The 16,230-nt window shown below is 47.0% G+C and overlaps 1 protein-coding gene across 2 annotated transcripts in view; it reads left to right on the top strand.

The window, feature by feature from the left end:
* The window catches only part of ATP13A5 (ATPase 13A5), a 35,902-nt gene that overhangs the window by 16,701 nt on the left and 2,971 nt on the right, over nucleotides 1–16,230 (top strand). Inside the window, exons 14-28 of one of the 2 annotated variants that reach the window (XM_056359103.1) lie at nucleotides 1,711–1,861; nucleotides 3,146–3,223; nucleotides 4,292–4,448; nucleotides 5,857–5,974; nucleotides 6,563–6,687; nucleotides 6,850–7,013; nucleotides 7,560–7,682; nucleotides 8,490–8,569; nucleotides 9,555–9,597; nucleotides 10,439–10,548; nucleotides 11,246–11,342; nucleotides 12,376–12,448; nucleotides 13,070–13,244; nucleotides 14,241–14,431; nucleotides 15,949–16,037. In XM_056359103.1, the coding sequence (XP_056215078.1) occupies nucleotides 1,711–1,861; nucleotides 3,146–3,223; nucleotides 4,292–4,448; nucleotides 5,857–5,974; nucleotides 6,563–6,687; nucleotides 6,850–7,013; nucleotides 7,560–7,682; nucleotides 8,490–8,569; nucleotides 9,555–9,597; nucleotides 10,439–10,548; nucleotides 11,246–11,342; nucleotides 12,376–12,448; nucleotides 13,070–13,244; nucleotides 14,241–14,431; nucleotides 15,949–16,037 (1,774 nt within the window). The remainder of the gene's footprint in view (nucleotides 1–1,710; nucleotides 1,862–3,145; nucleotides 3,224–4,291; nucleotides 4,449–5,856; nucleotides 5,975–6,562; nucleotides 6,688–6,849; nucleotides 7,014–7,559; nucleotides 7,683–8,489; nucleotides 8,570–9,554; nucleotides 9,598–10,438; nucleotides 10,549–11,245; nucleotides 11,343–12,375; nucleotides 12,449–13,069; nucleotides 13,245–14,240; nucleotides 14,432–15,948; nucleotides 16,038–16,230) is intronic. The other variant, XM_056359104.1, reaches the window with a different exon arrangement.

Raw genomic sequence — 16,230 nt, 5'->3', positions numbered from 1 at the left:
AAAAAAGTAAATCCTCTGTAAGGTATCAAAACGTAAAGCTCTCTTTGCAGGCACAGCCAGCCTGCACCCAGCTGGGAACCAGTGCTGGTGGCTTGCCAAAACACAAGGAGGAGCTCTTGCTGTCTGCATTGATCTCATTAGCCTATTTGCATAATTACTTTCTTAAATGTTCACGTTTTAAAACATATTATAAGACTAGCTGTCAGCTAAGCTGAATACTGCCAGGCAATGACAGTAAGGGAATTTCACTGAACTTAACAAAATATCCTATTGTAAGTTTAACAAGATAAAAATGTTTGTTGGTTTTATGTGATGTTTAGCAGTTTCACAGTGTGTCTCAAGTATTAATTAATAAGCCAATTATGACCAGGCTGAGAAGAAGGTATAATGTGCTGGAAAGAGAACAGTTTTGGATGGCCCAGAGGGACAATAGGTCCCGGATTCATTGTTCTGTTTAATAGAGCTGGGAGCTGTCACACTGCTCTCTTCCAGATTCATTTCACTGTGCCTTTGCTAGTAACAGGGGATGCTGGTGGTGATCAAAGGTAAATAAAATCTATTTAAATTTCTCCTTAACATGCCAGCCCAAATGGTAACAGGCAGTGTTGTGGCTTGTCAGCCAGCCAGTTTCTTTAGAGGGGAATGTGTGTGTGAGAAGAGAGGACTCTGAGAAATAACTTCCATGATGAAATTACAGAGCCTTCGGCCAGCCCAGACTTGTGCATTGAGTCTGTACTGCAGTGCCGAGGTGGGACTAAGCTTCAAGACTGCCTGCAGAAAAATTGGGGCATAAATCTTTGGCAGTGTGCCTTGGTGTAACTAAATTCAACCAGCTTACCCATTTTTAAAACCAAAGTGTGAGGGACAAGTATCTGGTGTCTGTGGCTATGCAGATGTAAAATCTACAGCTGGAAGTGAAGGTCAGGCTCCTCGTGGCTCTCCTGCATTGCTCCCGCAGGTGCTGAGGGTGGGCTGACGGTGCTTGTCTACCCTGGCATGTGCACAGCACCAGCCCAAGCAGATGCACCCCCTTTCCATGCTGCAGCTTCACAAATCTTTTACAGCACGTTGCCAAACATCTTTGAGATCCCTGCTGCAAGTTTTCTCCTCTCCAATAGCATCTCCTCTGCTTTGCCTAGCACTGTAGAGGAATGAGGCTGGGTTAATTAATATTGATAACATACAGCTGTGGGTTGGCTGATGTAGATAAGGTGCAGCTGTGGCTGTTCTGTTAAGTGGTTGGGCAGCCAATAAAGAGAGAGCAGCCGAGGAAGAAGCAAAGAGAAGAGAGAACATGTGCCCTGGATGAGGTGAGAGGAGGAGAAGGCTGAGGAGGGGCTGGCATGAAGAGTATGCTGGTATGAGACAGTAAAAGACCTTGTTGCAGCTTGATAGTTTGGGGAGTGCTGTGACATAACACCAAACAGCAAAAGCCAAGCAGGACTCCTGTGCCAGCCCCTCTGGGTGTTTTACCATTTCAGTTACTTCATATCAAGCTGAACTCAGGCCAATTGATTAGCGGGTACTTTTTAGCCTTTTGAATGCATCTGACCTGTTAACCAGAAGGATGGGTAGGACAGTGTGTTGCTTGCAGGTGTCGGGCTCAGCTCTACTGGGTGCAGCAGAGCAGCACCTGCATGCACTAGCTGAGGACTTGTGCCTCTGCATCCCTCTCATAAGTGGTCCCACTAACCTTCTGCTTTTAATCAGGTTTCAGAAAATCCATAAGTTCCCATCCAACACTCCTCTGCCCTGGGGACCTGTGTGTGGAGCCATGGTGAGCTGTCATTCACTGGTTGTTTTGGATAAGAAGATTCAGGGAGATCCGCTGGACCTGAAAATGTTTGAGGGCACACACTGGGTAATGTGACTTGCATCCTCCACACACATCCAAAACCCCAATCTGACCCATGGGGGTTTACTCACAAGCCAAGCTCAAATACATGCCTGTAGGTGAAATTCTTTTCCAGTCTTGGGCATATCAGCTGGAATTTGCTGTTATTTCTACAAACCTCCTGACAGATTTGCAGCACTGTGGCTGCTTTTTGATAGCCCAGCAATCATTTTCCTTGGGGCTGCCTGCATTTGCTCTCTTAATTTGATTTGGAAACACTGGAGTGTAGGGAAGCAGAGGGGGAGCCTGGTTGCTGCTTGCTGGAAGCAAATGATCAAACCATGCTGTTGGCCACGTGGTGCAGAGACCACAAGTCAGCTGAGGAAATGTACAGGCAGGGTTTTATGCCCTGATGCTAAAGGTTCTTATCTCCGATTAGCAAAGGGATATCCCCATGGAGAAACCAAGGCTGGAGCCTCCAGCTGAGTGAACAGCAAGTCTCAGGGAGACCTGGGGAAGGGGTGAAAGATCGAGCCCTGCGGCTCAACCTCAGGGGTGGAGAGTTGCTTGGGTGAGAGGAGGCAGGAGAAGGAAAGGGGCTGCTCTTCTCCCTGCCACATCCTAGCCTGGAGGGGTTCTGGGTCTCCGCAGTTAACTGCCTTGTCATCTTTTCTCCTGCAACCTTTTGCTCAAGAGAGATTAATCAATAAATAAACCAGATGGCAGCTCTTACAGTAGCACTGTGGGAAGGCATCAGGCTGGTGCTCACGCCTGTGGAAGAGCAGGCAACAGCAGAGCCACATGGCAGCAGAAGGGGGACTATGAGGGTGAATGAGCCTTGGCAGCATGTAAAGTAACAGAGCTGGAGGGTTAAAAACATCTTACACTGAAAATTACCACCCTGTTTCTGCACCGAGTATCAGTAAGAATCTTTTCAAAGCAGAATACTAGAAGATAAAACCAGATAGATGAGGATAATTATTTCTCTTTCCTTTCATCATTGATATGACATTAAAATTTTGTAGAACTTGAGTTTAGAGAAATCACAAAATTTGACCCAGGTTTTTACTCTCATCAAGTCAAAAGATGCAGGGCCACGTAGGCTTCTGCTAAGGACAAGGCTGCAGGGAGGCTGTCACTGATGATGGATAGGAAGACCTATTATATCATAACAAAATATTTCTGCAACTGGATGTCAAAAGTAAGGGGGAAACGTGCTCCCATGTGCTGCTGCCCCTGCTTAAACATATAGGTGTGAAGCCAAAAAAAAAAAAAAAAAAAGTATCAGAAATAACACTTTTCCTTGTACAGGAGGTAGAAGACTCCAGCACAGCTCAGGATGGGGCTCTCGGCATCTGCATCGTTAAACCAGGGCCAAAGGCCAGCAGAGTAAGTCCGGTTCTTTCTGAGAATGAATATCATGTGTTTTCAACCTGCAGCCAGTGCAAACTCCTAGCACGCAGACACTAGTCATTTACCTGGGCTAGTGGCTTCAAAATGCCTTTCAACCACTCCTGGTATTGTGCTGCGTCTCCCCCCAAAACAGACCCCCTGGAAGTGTAGGACCAGAAAAGCAAATTCTGATTGGAGATGCTGCTCCTGAAGTGACATCTAAAGAACTTCACTGATCTAAAAGACTAATTTCCAACTCTGTTTGCACTAATAAAAAGTACAGACTTCGGAGTCCTCACTCTGAAAAGCTGCTGGTACAATAAAACTGCACAATCAGTTTAAGTGCAAACTAAAGCAGAGAAACCATGTAAATGGGATAAACATCTGGAGCGTGAGTCCGCCTGCAGGAGGAAGCAATGTGAGTAAAGACAAGGCATTATACTGAGAAGAATGGATGTGGGTCCGTGAGTCCTGCTGGCAGCGGTTGTGCAACCCCAGTAGCAAGGTGTTTGCTTCACTTTTCCTCTTAAAAGGCCCCTTGGGAAGCGCTGTGTTTTGACAGTTGAAAATGGGTATGTTTCCAGTCTAAATGTTGACCCAGCCAGCTTCTTCTCAGTGGAAGGAGTGTGATTTCTGCTAGCAATACCAGGAAGACAGTTCTGTGGCAACAAGGATATCAGTCTTGTTTCTAGGATTGCTCTGTTCCCATGGTAATGTCACTGTAACTCATGAAATTCCAGTTCCCAGGACTGTGAATCCAGGAATATTGCATTAGTATGTGGTTATTAAGAGAAAGGCTGGGACAAAGCCCAGAAACAAGTTAAATATAAAGGAAACCACTGAGGTTCCTGGGAAGAATGCTAGGAAAACAACGGAGTTGCTGAGACCAAGGTTCATAAACTTGTAATCAGTGATCTGGTCCCATAGCCCTAAGGCAGTGAAAGAGTCTCCCAGTAATAATAAATCACCTTAGCAAGAAAGACTCAAATGAGCTAAAGTTCAGAATGGATTTGCTTTGTGTAATCAGTGACTCGGATAACATCTCACTTTCCCAACCTCTTCCAGGCTCCCGTGGAAGGAATAGCAATCCTACATCAATTCCCTTTTTCTTCTGGGCTGCAAAGGATGTCTGTTGTTTCACGGAAGATTGGAGAGGAACAGTATGACCTGTACATGAAAGGAGCACCAGAAACAGTGTCCAGCTTTTGCAGACAAGATACCGGTATAGAATGGGAAAGGGCAACTTTACAGTGTTTATTTGGAATTAAGGCAAACCAGAGCTTATGTTGGGGCTGAAATCCTAAAAAAGTTTCCCCTGGCCACACTGCAGCTGCATGTGTGACTCTTCCCACAAACAAGCCTTGGGCTTGCTAAATGTCATTAGTTAATATTACAAACAAGTTTTTATTGTTTGTAACTTAAAGATGCACACAGCCCAACAGCTAGTGAGATGCACAGCCTGAGGTTCACCTGCTATACATCCCTTAGCTGACTTGCATCAGCTGAAGATATAGTGCAGAAATAACGTCGATACATCAAAATACCCAGAGCAGATGTAGGATCATGGTAATTGCATGTGTCACAGCAAGTGTGTTGTACTGTACAAGTTCTTAAATTTCCTCCTAATTTATTGCCCTGGTAAATTCAGCATGGAGTTACTGACCCAGCTTGCAAAGGCTTTAAATCTCAGCAATGGAAAACTTGCTGAGATTGGACATGCAGATTACTGTTATTAAGGATAATTGGTATTAACACTCAAGCCAAGACTTCTGTCCTCTCGCTGCAAGTAAACATAGGCTTTTCTTTTTTGTATGTTAGGTTTGTGTTCAAATTTGTCTGCAAACTTGAAACTCAGGTCACATTCACTGACTACCTCATTTCAAAAGGATGCCAAGCCAACACAGTACCAGTGGTCTGTGGCTCTGTGGTTTGTTATTTCAGAGGGCACTGACCTGAAAACATGTGAAAACAGTTTTGAGGGAAAACGGAAATATTTAGTTTAGAACCACCTAAGATCTAATGACACAAACCTCCAAACAAGGCAACATCAACAAGAAAAATGTCTTCAAAATTATGTTGCACTTTCTCAGGTTTCTAAATAGCTCCTCTTATCCCATCTTGATTGTTTCTGTATTGATTACAGCTTAATGAATAATTAGGTGCTGTGCTGTAAAGTTGTGATTGCAGTACACAGTAAGTATGAAATACTGCAAAGTTAAAAGGAACTATTTGCTTTTAAAGTCATGGGAATGATGAGAGAATTGAAAATTTCAGATTTGGGAGAATTCTCACATTAAAGCATAAATATAAAAACAATTTCTGCAGTCACTCAGCATGTATGCAGTAAAGCTTAGGACAAAATTATGAAGTCAGTCATTTGTCCTGTGCCTAGTTATTAATCTTATCTACCTGCATCTTAACATGCATTTTGAAAGTATAAAACAGATGCATAGATAATTTATTGGAGCAGTCAGGTATGCAGCCTTGGTACATAACAGCTGAATTTTATGAGAGGCCATGGTACTGTAACTAAGACTGTAAGGTAGTTTAAAGGACAGGCATTTAACCCTAGAAAAGCAATCAGCAAGGATGGAGTATTCTAACCATAAAACTTTTTTTCCTGTAAACAGTCCCAGCTAATTTCTTAAAGGAGCTTAACACGTACACAAGCCAAGGCTTCAGAGTCATTGCCCTGGCCCATAAAGTGCTAAACCTGGGAAAGGATGCGGATGTGAGGAGCCTAGAGAGGTAGCGTGTGCTGATGAGTTGCTGGTATTGCTGTGGGGTTGCTTTCCTACCTGCCCCAAACCTTTCCCTCCCCTCCGGCCGAAGGAAGCCTGTTGGGAAGCTGGACCACATAACGCCTTCCTCTCAGCTGATGCTGGTTACGCTGTTACTTGCTTGCTTTACTACTGCTCTTGCAAGGCTCACTGAGCTGGATTTTTGAATCTGCTCTCAAAGGGTAATGAAAGCTGGTTATTGTGCTTCTATATGGCAACAGGTTGGGACTGCAATAGAAATTCTATATGCTGTAATCTGTGGGTTTCAGCCAGCCAGTTCTTGCAAATCCCTGTCCCTCTCTGCACGTGCATCTCTGCTGTATTGCTCCTTCCTAGAGACAGTAACGCAGTGGGTCAGCAGCTTGGCTGAAGCTGAAGAAATGCTGGTGCTTGTTGAGCGCTGTTTGCCTCGAACTTGTAGCAGTTGTGTTTCCCTGTGGAGCAAATGCGTTTCCCACTGAGCATGGCTTTCCTGCTGAACAAAAACTGCAGGGAGAGTCTCACTCTCTGTGCCATCCATGGGAAACAGCGTGTGTGTTTCTGTCCTTCCTCCAAGAGAGGAGGCAGAGTCTGGGCTGGTGTTCCTGGGCCTCCTGGTGATGGAGAACCGCCTGAAGCAGGAGACGAAGTCTGTGCTACAAGAGCTGGCTGCCGCCCACATCAGAAGCGTTATGGTCACAGGTAAATCCCCAGGTTCCTTCTGCAGCTGTGCTAGCTGCCACCAGGCACGCAGGAGAAAGATTTACTCCTCCAGCATCCTCCACTGCATGTCCATGGTCTCCACCTGGGTTTCCACTATGCTGTGGCAGATGTGAGGAGCCTGCCTCACTGCTATCCTTGCAGGGGACAACTTGCAGACAGCTGTCACGGTGGCCAGGAATGCGGGTATGGTTCACACGGGCAGCAAAGTAATCCTTGTGGAAGCGAACGAACCAGAGGGCTCTGCTCCAGCTTCAATTGCCTGGCGACTGGCAGAAGGGTGCAAAGCAAACACAGCAGCTCCCCATGTAAGCACAGCCAGGGGTGGTTGCTGTCGAGTGCCGGGGGAATTAACAAAACTTTTAATATCTAATAACTTGCTCCTTGCTGGGGATTTGGAAGCAGCTCTGAAGAACAGAGGAAAGCTGGGGGCTAGTGTGTATCTACCCCATAGTATATGGAGGTGTGGTGTGGGCCGTGCACGTGTTAGGGAGAAATAATTAATCCAGTGGTTCTTTGCTCAGAACAACATGAACGACTGGCAAAGCTTTGCAGATGTAGTGGCCACTTCAATCATGCTTGAAGCGTTCCAAATTAATGCAATTATACACACTTGCCTGTGTGACTATTTGCTGTGCCAGACTTCAGTGTCTAAACTAGCAGCCTGTGGCTAACAGGGATTAGTTACGTGTGGAAACACAGCTAGAAAATCAAGTACTGCCAGGTGTAAAGATTTACAAAGGGCTGCTGCAGAAGGCTGTGTCCCTGGCTGCTGGGTGTGGGAGGCTTATGAGGCAGAAGTGAGATGGCATGTTATGACCTCAGTCTGAGAATAAATGCTGTCTTTTTTCTAGAACATATGTGCTGATACAGAGGAAAGGATCACCTTGGAAGGAGAAACCTGCAACTACCATTTTGCAATGAATGGAAAGTCCTATCAGGTTATTACAAAGCACTTCTACAGCTTGCTGCCAAAAGTAAGTTCTGAGGAAACAAAGCTCTTACTTGCCCTCCCTGTTTTATTAAGTGGCAGTAGTGTTCCAGCTGGAGAAAGGTGTTTTTCTGTCGGTAGCAGTAACGTTGTCACTTCAGATTTTGACAACTCTGGGCACCCTCCCACTGTGCCTGAGGTTTAACCCAAACAGCTTGCTTTCAGCATCTTCTAAGGCCTCAAACGACAGGGGTGGCTGCAGCGCTGCGAGCAGCTGTGCAGTGGAGTTATTCCATGGTCACCTTCTCAATTTCAGTTTAATTAAAAACATCAACCCCATTCCCATGTGCCACTACTATAGCTAGCAATGGCTTGGCAGGAGCATCAGGAACGCAAAATACCCACATCTAGTAGCAGAAATCTTCAACTCCTGTCACCCAGTCCATAAATTAGCTGCTGCTGCGACAGATTTTCAGATTTTATACTCTCTGGCCAGATTTTCTGGAAGGAGAAACCTCGGGCTGAGCAGTGTTATTGCTGCTGTCATCAGCCATCTGTTCTGCACTTGGGAAACACAATGCCTGGCTGCTCCGAAGGGCACTGTGGAGTGCGTGGTGGTCGCTGGCTTCCCAGAACCTCCTACGGAACAGGGCAAGGCAGAAGACAGGGCAGATAAAACTGATGTTAGAGGAAACCCTAATCCTAAGGGTAGTAAAACCATGGTAGGGTTTGGGAGACAGGATTAGAGCATTTTACAAATGTCAGGCACCCATCAGGGAGACCTGATCCTACCTCGCTCGAGCAAGGGAGGCAAAAATGCCTGCCCAAGGCAGCCTGTTGCTCTTCCCTGCAGATATTGGTGAATGCGACTGTCTTTGCTAGGATGTCTCCTGGGCAGAAGTCCAGCCTCATTGAAGAGTTTCAGAAACTTGAGTAAGGTTCTTTTTTTTCCTTTTTGAACCAAACCAATAACATGTTTTCTTGAAGTGTGACTGTCCCAGGTAGTGCTGCCCCAGGCCCATTTTGCCAGACCTCCCTTCCTCCCCACACGACCCTTGCTTGCATCCTTTGTGGCCACCTTCTTCCCGGTTGCTCTATAGGGATCCCTGTGCATCAGGAGAGCCTGCACCCCTCGCTCAGACGTAGCCACTGCTTCTTTCCAGTGCAATGTAGAAGGCAGAAAGAAAGGAGGCTGAGAGAAAACTACAGAGGCAGAGCCCTGCGTATACAAATAACCCCCAACCCCAGCAACTCCTGCACAGCTGCTGGGGCTGTCCGGGCTGCAGCTTTAGCAAAGCTGAAAACAACCTGCCGTAGTGAGGAGTTTGACCCAAAGGATGCTCCTCCAGGTCCCATTAGGAAATATTTCCTTCCCCAAACAGGACTCATGCTAGCTATGGATATTACTTGCTGAGCATAAACAAGATGTGGCACCTTTCTGAAAAGGAAACAATTATTGGTGATGAGGTGCTTCCTCTGGGGATGAAGTTTCCTGCCCTCTCAGAGCGACCTCACATGCGGTGGCCTGGGAGCTGCTGCATTATTTCAGCAATTCCTGTGTCTTTGCATCTACAAAGACAGACGAGGAGAAAATGCCAGTAAAAGCCAAGCTGCAGCTGCGGGAGCTGCCGCAAACGTGCATGCCCTGCTCCCTTCCTGTGGCCCCGGGTGCCAAGGGGAAAATGCTGTCTGGAATCAAATGGCAGCTTTTCCTTTCCTTAATCCTAATTTTTCTCTGGGTACTCTGCCCCAGTCTCTCCCCATATGCAACTTGTCCTCTGGAAACAGACGCTGCTTTCTCCAGGGCCAGCATGAGTCCCTGCCCTGATTTACCCACTGGGGCTAAGCCAGCGGGTGCTCAACCATGGGATCAGCTATGTGCAAGGCTTATGTGTTTTCCTTCTTTTTCATCCACCAGTTACTACGTGGGTATGTGTGGTGATGGCACCAATGACTGCGGGGTACGTAGGAGCTCATCTCCCATTCTTGTTAAATTTCCTCTCTTTCAGCCTAAGGAGTGCTGTGATGAGAGGCTGCCCGACATCACTTGTCACCAGCATTTCCCAAGTTAGCCCGTGGGTGTGCTCCGTCAGTGCATCACTGTAAAATACTATCTACACTCATTTTTTTAAATACTAACACACACGATAACAGAGGATTACTGTTTGGGGTTTTTTCTCCCAGAAACAGGAGCAAGAGACTTTTTCTTACACATTTCTTATACAATTGTATATTTGAGGGTCTTAGCCATAAAAACAAGTATTATATTACCTATTATCAAAATCTATTATATATTATAATCTATCTGGTAAATTATATACAATAATAATATAGGATGTTATCATAATATAATTTGATAATAATGCATTAGCTTGCTTTGTAAAAGTTGTCCATTGCCAACACCTGAGCACTAAACCAGAGGTGTCAAGGCTGGGGATTTCATAAGAGAACAATAAAAGAAATATGAACTGGGGATTGAAAGCAATAGAAAGAGGATAAAATGGTAATTTACATAGTTTAGCAGACTGTTTAACAGAAGAGATATGCACAAACTCCAGTGTGGCAAACAGCATACACGGTGGTTCAAAGGATTGTAAGTAGGTATAATGGGATTAAACGAACTAAAGAAATATTTAAGCTCCAGGGAAGGGAAGATATCTGGAAAATGAGATCAGCTGGGCCACAGAATAGAGGAAGATCGATTACAAAGGATACTCGAAGCAAAACTTGTAAAGCACCAGTAAACATGTTGTGCAGGGTGGGAGGGATTTCTCTCCATCTTCTGACTCCCGTGGATTTCAGGCTTTGAAAGCGGCACATGCAGGGATATCGCTGTCAGAGCAGGAGGCATCTGTGTCCTCGCCTTTCACCTCCCGAACCCCCAGCGTGCGGTGTGTGCCAGAGCTGATCAGGTGAGTTTGCTGGGTGCTGCTGCCTGGCCTGGGCTCAGCGTGCAGGGTGACGAGTGGGCATGCACTGCTCTCAAAGGTGCTGAGAAACCAGACTTAGGTCCTCAGTAACTATATAAAACGGAGCAGGGGTTTTGAATTGGTTTTGATACTCAAGTTCAAGTGCTGGGAGGTTTTTTTTGTGGTTTTGGGAGAGTATTGCTTATGGTGGCTGGTATTTTTGGAACAGGCAAAGCAGCAGCGTCACGTGAAAGGGCAAGTATAACAGTGACCACAGAATGGATTTGCTTGCCATTACTTTAATACATATATATATCTCCATGTGCTGCACATAGTCACGGAGCAGCCAGTAATTATGCCATTTAACCAAATGTATGCAAAGACACCTGTTTGTGTAGAAATGTGCTTGATTCCCAGAAATATTGAGCAAATTAGTAATGAAAAAGCAACAGCAACTTAATCCAGGTATTAAAATTGCAGCTGCAGAGTAAAACCAAAGAAAAAACCCACTGCAGATCAAGGGTGGTTAAGTGGCTCTGCAGTATCTTAAGGCCAAAATACTTGTCTATGGAATTAGAATGGTTTTCTATTCTTAGAGATCCTAAACACAGATCCTAAAAGCAGAAACCATCTGTAGCGCTAAAACCACAATACTGTGGTTATAAGTGGGGGGTTTAGCTCTGTTTTGTGTTTCGAGCAGGGAAGGTCGAGCTGCTTTGGTTTCTTCCTTCGCTGTGGTTAAATACCTGACCCTTTACGGCCTGATTCAGTTTGTTGGTACCGCTCTGCTCTTTTGGGTAAGTGCTTCATGCCCATCTCTTATTGATGCGCTATGCTCACTGTAAGCTTTTATCTTTAGTGGTGTTGCTCGGCAGGGAAGAAAAGGCATACAGGGCTTCAAGGAATAACAAAGATGTGAAAAGCTGGGCAACTACCAGCGGTGGGTAGATTGGTTGTAGGGACCCCAGAATCGGGGGGAAAGCTCAGTGATTGAGCTTCACCCCTTTCAAAAGAAGAAAGGGAGTTAGAAGGGAGAGGGTCCTGCCTAGCTGGGGATGGAGGCCCAGAGGCAGAACAGGACTTGCTGTAAAATGGGGGCTTTGGAAGAGCAGCTGCCTCTCTCTGCTGGAAATGCAGCTTGAAAAATAAATGTCTCAGGCAGTTGAAGCAGGGTAGTTAAGGAAGAATTATTGTTGTGTGTCACCAGTATGTGATGAATCCTTTAAAATTTTAATACAAAGAAGGGAAACAGTGAAGGAAATTAATGTATGGATTTACTCTGGGCCACGTCTCTTGCCTCAGTTCATGGGCACCTTCTGCGCACAGTCCCACAGAAGGTGAAGAGCAAAAAACACAGCGAGCTGCTGTGAACCTGCAAGGTGCAGCCGAGGTTTGGTGAGACAGGGACTGCTGGTGGGTCACTGCGTGAGAACACCTTCCCCAGCCACTAGATTGGCCGCAGCAACTACCCAAAGACATTTCAAACCAGGCACAAAGTGAAACTCTGGCTGTCACTGCTGTTATTGTGGGCTGGGAGCGCGTGACCTGTTCGAAGTGGTGCAGGGGGCACTGGTATCTGCTGGAAGAAGGGTAGAAAAACATGCAAATGCCACGTTCAAATGTTGGATCACCCACAAGTGCTATGAATCAGTGAGGGCTTCAGTGGGACCCAGCTGGCAAGCTGGCCTTGCTAGTCCTCAGGGGGTTGCATCAGGGCTGTGAGGCAGCTGCTTCTGGCATGCCATGGCTCTGAAATAGCATTGCACGGTACAGTTTATTGTCAAAGCTGTCATCCATTCTCAGGTAGTGCTGCCTTTGTTTTTGTTCCAGAAACTGCAAATCTTTGGGAATCACCAGTATCTGATACAAGATGTGTTCATTACCCTTCTGGTTTGCCTAACAAGTAAGCAGCTCAGGGAAGCCAGCTATGTCTGTTTGAGAGTCTGAGTGTAAACAGTTGACTGAATTTCCCGATAAAAATTAAAAGGAGAAGCCAAGCTCTGCTGTCAGTAACACCGCAACCATTGATGATAGACCAATTCCTAGGGCCCAGAGCGTGGGCTTCAGCTCATAGTCCTTTGCAAACACAGTGGCAGAACTCTGTAAGTAACCAACAGGGTTTGGGTGTGAGACTTGACTGGAAGAGAAGCAGTTGCTCTGGTGACTGCTAGTGGGGCTCAGACAGTGTAATTTCAGCTCCTGGCTCTCCTGTGTATTCCTGGTGTGAGACCAAGTGTGGCTTTTGGACTCCCATGGAGATCCCCATGGGTGGGATGCTATTCCCCATCTTCTCTGTGTGGTTTCCAGAGCGGGGGATTCAGAGAAGGTTCGGGTAGAAAATAGCAGAGATCAAAGCCATTTCTTGCCTGCTTATCAGGGCCAGGCTTTGCAGCTTTCACCTGTGATGAGTGGATGGGGGGGGGGGGGTGGGTGTCTGTGTGTGGCTCTGCTTGCCCAGAAGACATGGATGGATGCTGGCAGGCTGGGCTGCCACGGACTGCAAATGCCTCTGGTTTCTCTGCAGTGAGCTTGACTGAAGCCTATCCAAAACTGGCACCTTATCGCCCTCCTAGCCAGCTCATCTCCCCTCCGTTGCTGCTCTCCATCATCCTCAATGTGTGCTTTACCATAATCATGCAAACCTGTGGCTTCCTTCTGGTGAAGCAGCAGCCCTGGTACACGGCGCTGGCCAGCCAGAGGTAAGTCCTTCCTTCTGTCTCTGATCTCCAGATGCAGGGACATTGCTGCTGTGCGGGGACACTGCAGCCTCACCGCAGCCTGGGCATGGTGCAGGACCCAAATGGGACAGTTCCTCCCCTGCTCCCCCAACTCTTTGTATACTTAGTAGAGTGTTGCTAAGACAAAATTAAGTTGCTGCAGATGCCACACTGAAATCTGAAGGGCCAGTCCAAGGGCTAACCCACGTGTGTTTTTCAAATGCTGCCTCTGAAACACACTGGGCACCCATCCCTGGCATGGTCAGGTGGTGCTGGGGCAGCGGTGTGGGGAGCCTGTGAGGACAGGTGGGTGGCCTCTCTCCACTCCTCTCTGCTGCCTTCTCCCTGGGTCTGGCTGCACAGCTTGTCCGCGAAATAAACAGCCCTGGGGCCAGGCTTTTCTGAAATCCAACTTGGCTTAAAAAATGGTTGCGAGGCCAGAAGCCCTCTTGCTTCTGTGTTTTTGAAGGGTAAAAAGTCTCTCCATATTCCAGAGCCAAATTATATTATGTATTATATAAATATATATATTATAACACATATTAATGACCAGCATATCATCAAGCAAAAATGAACCAGTAGGGCAGGAGACCCAGCAAGGTGTTTCAGTGGGGATGCTCCCAGATGCTGGGGCTCAGCCAGGACCATTCCCCTGCCACTGCATGGATGCATCACAGGGTGTGTGTGCCGGAGCGGTGTGCAGGCAGCTGGGGCATGCAGCCTCATAGCTGTGTCTCAAACACTGCTATCGCTGCCCACCTGAGAGCCGAGATTTTGGTGCAGACCAGAAAATTAAGCTGAATTTTTTGGTTTTGTTTTGTTGGGTGGTTGTGGTTATTTTTTTAATGTACGGTTTTCACTCCTGTGTGCGATGCCTGGTTGCTACAGTAGGCTGGGTTGGAAAGAAGAGGGAATTGCTGCTTGCGGCTGACTGTTGCTGGAGAGAGCAGGAACAACGTGCTGGGTGTTACCTTACAGACATTGCTCTCCAGGGAACCAGACCGTGTCCTCCAGCAGCCCAGGGGGAAATGGTACCAGCAGTGGTGCCCAGAGCACTGTCCTCAGTTACGAAAATACTACACTGTGGCCACTGTGTTCTATCAACTGCATCATTGTGGCCTTCATCTTTTCCAAGGGAAAGCCCTTCCGGAAGCCCATCTACACCAACTGTGAGTAGACCTGGTGTAGCATGTCCTCTTGCAGGCTCCTGTTGCTGCTTCAAAATAACCCCGGCAGAAGAGCCTGCAAGGGAAAGGATGCTGTGGGTTTTTCTGTACCCACAGCAGTTCCTGGCATGTAAAATAATTGTTGGTCTATGTGAACTCCTACTTCTCCATTTCAAAAAAGCACAGTAAGTACTGCTTATGCTTGAGATAAGAGGCAGCAGAGCTGAGAAAGGGGACTGCATCTTGGTTTTGGAAAATAGGTGCTTTCCAGAAAGTGATGGGCTGGATTTAGTGCAGAACTGCATATTATTGTGAACACAGAGAGCATATGAGGATCAGATGTATTTGTTTCGAAATACACACATCAAAACCAGTTCCTCTGAGATTCACGGTCTTACCTTGCCTGCCTTCCATTCCCAGACGTGAGAGAGAAAAGCCTGTGATAGTACCACTGCCAAAATCCTCTCACAATAACCTTCCTTTTTCTGTTTGAGTTTTGCAGAGATGATTTAGCCCTTCTGGCTACCAGTTGACTGATAGCTCCTTTGCAATTGCAGCTTTTTGCTCATGGATGAAAGGGCAGGACTTCACTTGATCTTAGCAGAGTTGATTTTATTAGGGATTTTGATAATAGGCAGGTCCCAAACTCATTTCACAGAGCATTGATCACCTGCAGAAGACAGGTGAGGCCAAAAAGATGCTGCCCTGCAAGCAGCCAGCCTGAGGCGCGACAGAAGACTCTGTCAGCTGAGAAATGTGCCACATGCTTCTCCGACTTTTACCCCTCTTTGAGGACAGTCCCTAGAAGGAAGCAAAGGGCAGTGCCCTTGCTCAACCCTGTCCCCTCTCCTCCCTGGCAGTGCGAAGGTTGCCAGGAGGCCATTGGGAGCTATTGACCCAACTTTCCAGATAAGTTAAAAATGCTCAGCTCCTGGTAATTGCCAGGAGTTTGGCACCTCCGGATGTCTGAGCCATTTTCCATTGCTCTGTGTCCTGCTCCTTTGGAAGAGGATGCAAAGGCAGACCCTTCCTGTGAAAGGCACAGGTATAGCCCACCTTTGCACCCTGTCAGCCACAGAAGCGCCTGGCCCTCCCTGGGAGGGCAGCCCACAAGAACAAGCAGCTGCCTCTGCTGCCTGCAGCCCAGGCATAGAGATGAGCACATGGAGGAGCAAGCGCAGGGGAAGAGATGCTGGTGTAGCTCACAGCAGTGCCCTTTCGAGGCACTTTTCTGTGGTTGTGTAAGAATCAGAACATGCCAAATCAGTTGTGCAAGAAAAAATAGTGTAGGTGGTGAGCTTTGCAGCAGGCTGCTGGGGAGTAGCTCCTCTAGTTTGAATTCCATAGCTCTTCTCTTGGCGGGGGGGGGGGGGGGGGGGGGGGGGGGCGGGGGGAAGCAAGGCATTTTACACGAGGGCAGTTTTACATCATTAGCATTTGGGTGTGCCATCAGCATATTTGCAGACTTTGGTCACCAACCTCCTTCCTTCCCAGGGCCACAAATGTTCTTCTTTCTCTAGATGTATTTTCAGTCCTTCTGACCCTCCAGCTTGCAACCTGCCTCTTCCTCTTCTTGGCCGACATGGATGCTGTGTACAGTGCCATGCAGGTAAGTACAAACGAAACGTGGGTTTCCTTTTCATGCCGCGTATTTTTCTGGCTCTTTAGCTAAGCACGCAGAAGCTACAGCTATGGTCATCTTGGAAATTAATTTACTGCTCTGATTGAGCAGCCCTTTCAAACTTCTCTAACATCCTTCTGACAAAGGCTTGATTAATGAGGTAACCCCCCCTCCTCTGGCT

The sequence above is a fragment of the Falco biarmicus genome, chromosome 13 (assembly GCF_023638135.1).
Source record: "Falco biarmicus isolate bFalBia1 chromosome 13, bFalBia1.pri, whole genome shotgun sequence".
Classification (NCBI taxonomy): domain Eukaryota; kingdom Metazoa; phylum Chordata; class Aves; order Falconiformes; family Falconidae; genus Falco; species Falco biarmicus.
This window is presented reverse-complemented; position numbering and strand designations above follow the sequence as displayed.